The following is a 10721-nucleotide window of genomic DNA, read 5'->3' as shown; positions in this document are numbered from 1 at the left end:
ATCCACCCCAAATTCTTACATATTAATATAGACGTAAACACTAGACAACTGTAATGAAACTTGAGGAAAGGTGGGGGACACAAACTAGTTTGAGTATTCAGCAAAACATTGATTTTAAAATGAAGTTTATGATTTTTTTTATTATATTTTGAAAGTTGCAGCATTACTTTTGATACATATTTTCTATTACAATTAAAATTATAATTTTCAGTAAGGTTTCTTATCAATCATAAACCTTTCGCATGTGATTACTGAATAGAAATTATCTTGATATAGGTGTGTAATATCTGGCAGAAAAAAATGCCTGTTAAGGGGTTAATTCTGCTTTTGTTAGAGTAATTGACTCTACTGCAGATGGGAAGCTTTCTACTAGATTTTGAAGCACTGCTGTGAGGATTTGATTGCATTGTGAGATTAGAATGTTGAATGGTCTGCACTCCACTTTAACCTGAACATAACTCATACAGTGGTCCTGTAATCCTTAGAGAGTAGACAAAATGTGGTTGTTCATTTGCATGTCAGAAACTGGTGGAACTTAAATTAGCTAAATGCATTCAGTAGAAGATATTCAAAAGCATTTGGATTTATTATGTAAAGATTGTTTTCTGAAAGTGGTGATACAGTATGTTAGTAGTATTTAGCTAAGTAGAGCTTAATGATCCTACAGATCACTGTGCATTATAGTAAGAGTCTACACAGATCCTACTGTTTTCCTATTAGAACTATGAGGTATATCTACTAAACATGTAGAGACCCCCTATGATATTGATTAGTGGGGTAGTGTACAAATGTGAAGATCTCTCAGTTTCAGCTGAATCAGCAGCTACAGACAACAGACCCTCTTTCAATGGTTTGTATTGATTAGGTCATGACCATTTACACTCTTCAGTATCCATCATTTCTCTTTACACTAATTTTTCACAGGCTGGACGGTGGTTTGGAAGCCAAGTGTGTTTTCCATGTGAGCAGATTTTCCATCTCCTCATGTCTCAGCTCCAGTGCAATCACCAGGTCAAATTACAATGGTTTTAGTGGTCTGGACACTTTTTAATAGGTAACATATGCTTTTGCTTTCCCACATATTATTTAAAGCAGCATTATAGGAAAAGTGGAATTGCTTGCTCCTGAGCTTCTCCTACAGTCAGGTAATTTTCACTGTGAGCCACCCCTAACGTTTCCTCTTTATTTACAGAACTGAACATGATTCTGTTCTGTTTTAATGAAATGAGAACATTTCAGTATAAACTTTATCAAACATTTTGCACAATATACTACATCTACTGGTGAGCGATTTGGCCCTAAAATAACATCACCATATTTTATGGTATTTTTGCGATAATGATATTCTTGGCAAAATGACAAAACAATAAAAAATAAAAATATAATTTAAGAATACACTACTGCAGCAAAATGAAAATAAAATGTATTATTGCAAAAATAACGCACTCCAAATATCTCCAAATATCTAGGACTAAAGTAAAATAAATGATACTGCACAGAAATAATCTAATAATGGGAACTGGGAACCGTGTGAATTTTTCTTTTGCTAAAAACAGCAAAAAATTAGTACCCTGGTGTGATAATTAGGGGTGGATGATATGGCATGATCAAAAAGTTTCAAAAAGTTTGGCGTACGATATGATATGGCACACCCCTAGCGTCGTCACATCTGGCTCTGAACAGTAACATTATCGTACGTCTGTCTGCACTGTTTAACAGAGCACTTGTCTTCCACATCTGCATTCAGATGGCGGACGAGTTTTAAAAAAAGCAGAATAAAATAATAACGGCTACTGAGCTTCAATCTGGAGGAGAAAAAAGGTATCATGTTCCTCACTCAGTCAAACATTTTGGTATATTAACATTAAACTACTTATCAACACACTCTGCTGACTGTCCTCACTGATAATAATCTGAATTAATGCTAAATAAATTAATGCTGATCTTGAGTTTAGTGTTTTTAATAACGGTTTTATTTTTTATTTAATTTTAAACTGAACCTGAGCAAACACTGGAAGCAGAGCTTTTCATCTGGAGATGAACAGTTTAATCCTGATGGAACATAAACTCTGGTGAGAGTTTAATTTAATTATCGGTTTATGTAGAAATGGGTAGTAGCCTCAGAGGTGTATTAGAACCGATTAACCCTGCTATTAATGCTTTAAAAGGTCTATTGCTTCATATAAACCCATATATTTTGAAAGCACTTTCTATTTGTGAGCACATTCTAGTATATAATAAACCTGGAACATATTTTTAAGTGGAAGTATTTTCAATTTTCTCTGGTAGTTCACTGTACTGCAACAAAACTGATAAAAGAGGCAGTGGTGTAAATTCTTTAAAATATCCACTATAAGTTTAGTCTTTGTCCTCTCCATAAGGCAGTGGTTGGGTTTCACTTAAAACTGTTGGTTATGATTTCCAGTACTGTCTGTTTCCATAAACTTTTAAAAGACAGACGCTCTGTCTTTATTTGTATGCATATTTAATGCTGAGTATAAATAAGCCTTAAAGGGCAAGCAGTACACAGGCTTTTTACAACCTGACAGATACAGAAACTTACTAAAACTCACTAAAAATAAAAGAAGAAACATGTGAACTAATGTAAAAGAGTAACATTTCTGGATTTTCACCTTAATAAAGTTATGATTTTTATTTCCTATTTATTTCTGCTATTTTAAAGTGAAATGCTATGGCAAAATTATTTTCAGTAACTTACCCATTTAGTTGAATGGAGAAGAAGCTGAAACACAGTCCAGTAGAATGTCTTTGTTGTCTATATCTGCAGCTGAAAGAAAAATGTAGTTACATAATGGCACAGACACCACGACTGCACACTCAACAAAGGATTATTCAAGTGTTCAGAAAAAAAGAACCATTTAAAAATTGTGCCCATTTTTCATAACTCGGATCAATAGCAGTACTTAGGTCAGCGCAACTTCCCTCCACAAAAAAAGTGCGGCTCTGGATTTATGAATAAGGCTGATGAATATGCAAATTGATTTAATTACATTCTTCATAAGCTTTATGGACACTTCTTTATTCGTGGGCACCGTGGGAGCTGCTGCATGAAGGAGATATAGTGACAAAGCTTTGCAGATTTAATGCAGCTTTGCTTTGAGACGAAGGTTATCCAGCGGTCCGTTTTTGACTGATCACCTTGTCCGTATTAAAATGCATCCTGCCTTGTTCAGTGGCTAAAGGCTATTAAAATAAACACTCGACTGGAGGTCTGTTCCACTGACTGATTATATGTACACAGAGTGATCTGTAGTCAGGTCCACTCATTCAAATGCACAGCTGTCAGCTGACTGCAGTCTCACCGGGAAAACAAAATGAACAGAACTGATTTCTTTATGTGATATTTAGCCCGAATCTCACCTCCTGTAAATGTGCACAGAAGCACAGATATATAAATATATATTTGTTTCTTAGATCAGCACATGCACGGAGCAGAGTATGTTCGTTCAAAGGCAGGCAGGGATTTTTAAATCAATTTCACGGATGTTTAAGAAAGAACGCCGCGCGTTCTGCCTTGTTGGCGGTGTGGGAATTGGGGAATGTGAGACTGAATCGTATTCACTGAGCTGTGTTTTAATCACCGAAGCTGTTTAGCCCACATAATCCTTCCAATAGCAGAGACAGTCTTTTTAACTGCTTAAATAACCATATCAATGCAGGACTACTGAAAAAAAAGATCATTATGAGAGACTTATAGAGTTGTGAATGGAAAATTCTATTTCCACATTCATAATGAATACAGCAACTGTCCCATTCATCCCGCAAGTAAAAGAGCAAAACAAAAATTGAGCCACTGCTTGCTGGGGTCCATGCAGCAAATATGGTACATAAACACTTAAAAGTTCACTTTTAAAGTACACTTTATTTCAGGTGAGGCAATGGTTCAATATAGAAGCTAAAATGGTTCTTTAGCTGGTTAAATGGTTCTTCATAAATATGATGAAAACCTTTAGTAGATTAATTATAAATAATATCCTATACACTTTCTATTAAATAGACCACAGAATACACTTAAGATTTTTTTTTATTTGATTTAGTAAAGGTAAGCGATGCTCAGATATGATTTTACAAACCTTTTTACAACCCCATTATTGTGTCTTAGAATGAAACAGTGATTTGCTTTGTGTATTGTTTCCTATTGTTAATGGTGGAATGAAGGGGGGTTTAAAAAAATCACATTCTGAATCTGAACATTTAAGAGTCATTTGAGATCACTGGTTCATTAGTGTAAATTCACAGTAGCATCTTAAATAATCTTAAATAATTTTGGAATTAAAAGGATTCTGTGATGTTCATATAAAATTCATATAAAAAAATAATAATAGGCCATCGAAATCTGAGGCTGGACATCTGAGGCAGTGCCAAATATGGGCATTAGCAGCATGGCACTGGCTACAAAATAATGATACAACTTCAGTGGTCTATGGGTATATAAACACAAAACTAGTTTTTGATTATTCTTATTGCCTGTTTAACATTACTCCAATAGATTACAGCAACCATGTAACATTGCATTACCTAGCATAGCATAGCATACTGTACACAGTCTTCCATTCTAGGGCACCTTTAAACACCAAAACAGCTCCACTAGTGTCACAACTGAAAAAAAAGACCCTTTCAGTACAATACAGATACTCTTTTGCTTGGGAAAATAGGACTACCAAGAAACTGGATGTCTCCACTTGTTCAGAACAAAACAAATCGATGATCATGACAATAAAATTGCCTTCTTTCTGTATTACACTTCCTGTTTATTTAAACTGTATCTAAAAGCTCTGCTTCTCTTTGAGTGTGTTGACAAGTCTTTGCACGAGTTCCTGGTCTGTTATTATCTTGGTTGGCTCACCCTCCTCTCTTTTATCCATGCGTTACATGCAAAATCAGTATCTATTGTTTAACGGATCATTTCTCTTCAATGCCTCGGTTGATTTCTTCCACTCAAAGTCTGTCTAAAACCCCCTTTTTTCTCCAAACAATTTAAAGTCCAGCCCATTTAATTGGAATCACTATTCAAGCGATGTGTCCTGTGTGTTGCACAGTGTACAATGTATACTAATATTTACCAGCATAGAGAGTGTTACAGTGCTTTTAAAGAATAGCTATTATTAAAAGTTTGCCTGCAAGGTCTGTTTGTACAGACAGATATCTAGGCAATCTTAAGAAATCCCTCTGAATCAGTTCAATTCAAGCAGAAGTACAAGTATACAGCAGCCAAGGTCCAGTCTCTGATGTAATGAGTCAAGTAGAGGTTTATAGGCCACCCAAATAATTATTATATCATCATATTAATGCTAGAATAAGTTATAAAACAGTGCCATTATGCTTTAATAATGCTGCAGTTCAGACCTGAAGGCACACAACCTCAATGTCAAACTTTCTTTGGACAATCAAACCAACTTGTGTTGGTGTGAAGGGGACAAATAAACTCATTAACAAATATCACATTTTTACCAGTATAGTGAATGTTTGGTTTTCCATGCTAGTGGTGCAAATGACAGTATTTTAGTAGTTTTTAGAACAGCTGAGAGGATACACTCAAATTTCTGCATAAAAAAAAATAACATTTATTAACAAATAGTATTAAATACTTTGTTACCTAACTTGCATTGGAAATTTGGTTATCTACACTTTACTAGAGTAATTATTTTCATTTCAGACACCTTGATAAGTAAGTTATTATTTTATACATACATACATACATCAGTGGCGTGCAGTGAATATAGTGGGTACCCCTTCTGCAACCACTCCCCATACCCTCCACCCCGCCGCCGGCCGACCGACACATAGATAAATATTACAATAACTTCATATTCTCTCTCTTGGCTTAGCTATATTAACTTAATACATATCATCAGCCCACAAATACAGCTAGAATTGACAAAAGTGTACAACAGACCCAACAATAAATGCTTAATTTGCCTACAAGTACAACCGTTCAACAAAGATCACTCATTTGTATGTCTACAGTACGCCAGGGCAGCCAAAACATTAGGTACACACAAAAACTCACCAGTCTGGCCTATTATTGTGAATTAGTTTCACATTGAAGGGCAACCAAGGCTTTTTAATATGATGTGACACAATATCTGTCTCTTTGCAGCCGCAATTCCATGATAGTTCGCTAAGCCATTTTAAAAAGCTTTGATTGGTTAGAACAGCTGTCAGTCCTGTAGCAACTAAAAAAAAACAGACTAATTATTTGAATTAGTTGCTGCTTTTTTATTTTAGTTAATTTATAAAATAAATTCTTACACTTACAATAGCTAAGATATATATTTCCTGATTAAAAATGATGTAAAACAGATTATAAGCACAACTACAACATACCTGCACATACACACAGACAATCCCTTTGGTGATTATTATGCTTAGGAAACTGCATATGCTTCTCTAAGAGTAAAAAACACAAGAAAACATGGGACATTATTGATACATTTTCAGGCTCACACTACAACCTGAAGATTACAATTGGCGCCAAAACTGCTGCAGCCCAACGCTGGAAACCGAACCGGGCCAGAAATAATTCTATACGCACCAATATCCGCTAAAAATACACAGAGGGGTGACTAAAACTGATATGAAAACAATTATTTCAATTAGCTTGTCAAAAAAGTACATTAATCCTTTTACAACGCTGCTTATTCAGGAAGCTTCACTGCTCTGCTTACCTCCCGCATTTTACGCACCTATACACCACTGGAGCTACGAGTGCTGCAGAGGGACAAATACAAAAGTAAGTGCGGTTGCATTGTTGCATTAAACATACAAAACTACGAAATACATTTTTAAAGCCCATTTATGAACCTTCAACACAACAGTTCTATTTGTTTTGTCCGATTTTAAGCTATTTTTAACTGTAAGAATTTATTACGCAAAGAATATTATTTTATATAATGATTGTCACGTTTCTGTAGTCTTTTTAAATCCTACTAAAATAATACAAAAAAAAAGAAAAAAAAAAGTGGTGGGATTCAAATCAAATTGAAAAGCTTCAAAGTACAAATCAATCACTGCTAGGCTGTATATGTTTATATATGTATGCTTTATGCATTTATTGTCTAGCTAAAATTCCTTTACACTAGAGCCAGTGCAGCAGAATTGGCCCATATCAGACTCACTGCCCGAACCGACTCTAATGAATCAAAGTTGAACCCGACGTATGGTTAAATGAATCGGTTCGCTGAACTGAATCAATGCGAGAGCCGAGTTTGAATCTTCTGCCTCAAAGCATGAATGGAAGTGACGTCGGAGTAGGATGTGCCGGTAAAAGTGCGCGCGGGTTTTTTCTCTGGCCGTGCAGCTCAGCTGTTAGCAGCAGGACTGTGTTTACCTTCAGGAAAGAGCTCAGAAAAACCGACTGATTCATTTTCGCTCGGTTAATCATGTCTAACTCAAATGAGGCGGATTTACCGCCGAACCTGGCGTGCCTGAAAGTAAGTTCTGCTAATAAACGCTTTGATAAGTCACTTATTTTGGCTGTGAAGCCCGCATTAGGTTAGCTGGCTAACGTTAGCTAAGTTAAACTGACAGTGGGATTGTCAGTAAGTTTAGCTACATATAGTGCTGAATTCAGGCTGTGTGATCTGTGTGACCATAGCTGAATTAACTATAAAGACCAGTGGCCAGTGGGATTTATACTTTTGCCAGTATTGAAGACTAGTTAGCTAGCTAGTAAGCTGGGGGTTTATCTGGTTAGCTAGCTAGGTTAGTTGGGTCGGATCTTACGCTGCCCTTTGTTAGCTCCTGTGTGTATCGTTTGTTTATCGTAAGGTTAGCGTTACCTGTCACTTGCCTGATGCTCTGAAGAGACATTTGGCATTAACTTAGCTGCTAATTAGTTAGTTAGCTAGGTTAGCTAATTACGTAGGCTTACTGACACTGCGTCTCGCTAAAGACTCACTAAATCAAAAAACGTTTAAAAATCTACTCTTATTATTTGGCTTTTGAGTGTGATCACGAATAAGGTGGCTTTAGTATTCTGTTTGGATGTGTTGTATTTCCTCTATTAGCATAATGCAGAAAAATGATAAATCCTGCAATTTACATATGGGGTTACACACACGCATACATACACTCTCCCCTATACTCTACTTTTTTCACTAACCCACTATTACCTACGACACTAGTACGGTAACCTCCTTCACTTAACAACAAGGTTGATGTGGTCATTTATGTGTTTATGATCCAATCAGTAGGGGTGGGCGATATGGCTCTAAAATAATATCACAATATTTCATGGTATTTTCACAATATCGATACATTTGGCGATATGACAAAACACTGAATTAGAAAAATTATTTAGAATTTTATTTTTGCATGCAATATGATATGGCTAACTGAGAAAAAGAAAAAAGAATTTTATCAGATTTGTAACAGAAGTCAATGATGCAGAATGTCATGATACTAGTGATGCACTCCTAATATCTCCATATATCCAGGATTAAAGTAAGATAAATGATACTGAAAAGATATAATCTGTCTCTAGTAGATATATAATGGGAAATGAGAACAGTGTGAATTTTTCGTTTGCTAAAAACTACAAAAAAAGTAGTTCTCTGATGTGATAATTAGGGGTGGGTGATATGGCGCGATATTTCAGGGGATAATATCGTTCACGGTATTCAAAATTTTTGGCGCAATTATCACGCACGCTACGATATGGCACACCCCTACCAATCAGCAACAATTATTCCAACCCTGAAGGCCAGACCCCTAACAGGTTGCTGAGGCTATTTATGTTTAGATCAGCAACATTTAACCCAAACCTGAAGAACAGACACCAAACAGCTAGTTTGCTGTGGTCATTTTTGAGTTTATGATCCAATCAGCAACATTTAAACCAAACCTGAAGACAAGACACCGAACAACTAGCTTGATGTGGCTGTTTAGGCTTTGATTGGCAACGTTTTACTCAAATACGAAGATCTGACACGTAACAGCTAGGTTACTGTGGCTGTTTATGATTCGATCAGCAACATTTAATCCAAACCTGAAGATCAGACACCGAACTGCTAACTTAGGTTACTGTGGCTGTTTATGATCCGATCAGCAACATTTAATCCAAACCTGAAGATCAGACACCGAACAGCTAGATTGCTGTGGCCGTTTATGATCAGATCAGCAACATTTAACCCAAACCTGAAGACCGGACACCTAACCGTTAGTTTGCTGTTGCCGTTTACAATCAGATCAGCAACATTTAATCCAAACCTGAAGTCCAGACACCGAACAGCTAGGTTGCTGTGGCTGATTATTTGATCAGCAACATATGACACAAACATGAAATACCTAACCATCCCATCACAAATCACAAAAACACTCATCATCCACTATGCCACAAGCCCTTTATAGGGGTCATCAAGTAGGCACCTCTCTTTATCAGCATTGAGTTTTGGCATCCCAGACTCGCTCCACTCCAAGCTCGCTACAAATAGGACATAACGAGATTTTAAACACAACCTTTACTATTTTGTTTGGACGTGTTGTATTTCATTAGATTTTAATTTTTTATTTTTGGTTTAAATTGCTTTATTGTAAGGCACTATGTGGCTCTGTCTTATAAAAGTGCTTTATAAATAAATTATATTTACCTAGCTCAATGACTTACAGTGATTATATGTAAGCTACCTAGCGTTAACTCGTTTTCATTATTTGCTTTGACAGCCTATAGACACCCTTCTTCGATGTCCCATTTGCTTTGACTTCTTGAACATATCCATGATGTCGCAGTGTTCACATAACTGTAAGTATTTTTTGTTGTTTTTGGTAATATGTATGTTGTATTAAGAGAAGTAACAGTTAACTATGTTTGGAAAAAAAAAAAAACTTTTTATTACGGTACCTAATAAGCTCTTCAGCATTGTCACTGTCATGTGTGCTTTTGCATTCATTCGCCTCATATTATCTTATTGTCACAAAATATGTAGCTAATTAACATCAAAACACATGAGTAAATAATGGATGTTTGTGTTGGGTCTCTTTGCAGTTTGTTCGCTGTGTATACGGAAGTTTTTATCTTACAAATTATTGTGTCCAGTCTGCAACACAGTAAGTCTAACGTTTATTGTGCGTTTTACATCATTGGCTAATGCACGTGTTGTTTGGTAATACACTCATCACTAACTTTAAATATAATGGCAATATTGAACTGTAAGATTTTTTTTTTTAAGTGTGCACTAAAGCTCTACAGGAACACACATGGGATTTTTTTTTGTATACAGAAAGTGTTAAACACACCAGAATATGTTTTAAAATGTAGATTCTTCTAAGTACCACATTTAGCTTTGAGGACAGATTTGCTTACATGAGGGGGGGTCACCTGGAATAGTTTTCTCAGCCTCTTGAAGGAGTTTCTAAAGGTGCTGAACAAAAGTTGCTGCTTTCCTTTACGCTGTGACGCTCCACCCAATCCCAAATCACCCAGGTTCAGGTCAGGGGATTGGGGAGGACAAACACTTATGTTTCCTACATAATTCCATTTGTTTCCCTTAATTGACCTCATTGAAGCTGGCCCCCATATCATCAGAAACAAATTATTTTTTTTCCCATTTGTGCTGGTTTGTGCAGCAAAAATTAGCGTTTGTACTGTAATTAGGTAAAATTATTTAGCACCTGGTTCCGGACCATCTGAACAAATTTCCTCTCTGCTGATGATGATTGTTTGGATCATTTTTTGCTATACTTTTTCATGTAGATAAAAT

The 10721-nt window shown here is 36.0% G+C and overlaps 1 protein-coding gene across 3 annotated transcripts in view; it reads left to right on the top strand.

Moving 5' to 3' along the window:
• The first annotated feature begins 7273 nt into the window (after positions 1-7273).
• Positions 7274-10721, top strand: part of rad18 (RAD18 E3 ubiquitin protein ligase) — a 91801-nt gene continuing 88353 nt past the window's right edge. For all 3 annotated transcript variants that reach the window (XM_007254375.4, XM_007254373.4, XM_007254374.4), the window contains exons 1-3: positions 7274-7454; positions 9685-9763; positions 10007-10068. In XM_007254375.4, coding sequence (XP_007254437.2) covers positions 7404-7454; positions 9685-9763; positions 10007-10068 — 192 coding nt within the window. In that variant the 5' untranslated portion in view covers positions 7274-7403. The remainder of the gene's footprint in view (positions 7455-9684; positions 9764-10006; positions 10069-10721) is intronic.

Source organism: Astyanax mexicanus, chromosome 5 (assembly GCF_023375975.1).
Source record: "Astyanax mexicanus isolate ESR-SI-001 chromosome 5, AstMex3_surface, whole genome shotgun sequence".
NCBI lineage: Eukaryota > Metazoa > Chordata > Actinopteri > Characiformes > Acestrorhamphidae > Astyanax > Astyanax mexicanus.
Note: the sequence above shows the minus strand (reverse complement) of the source record. Positions and strands in the feature narration are given on the sequence as shown.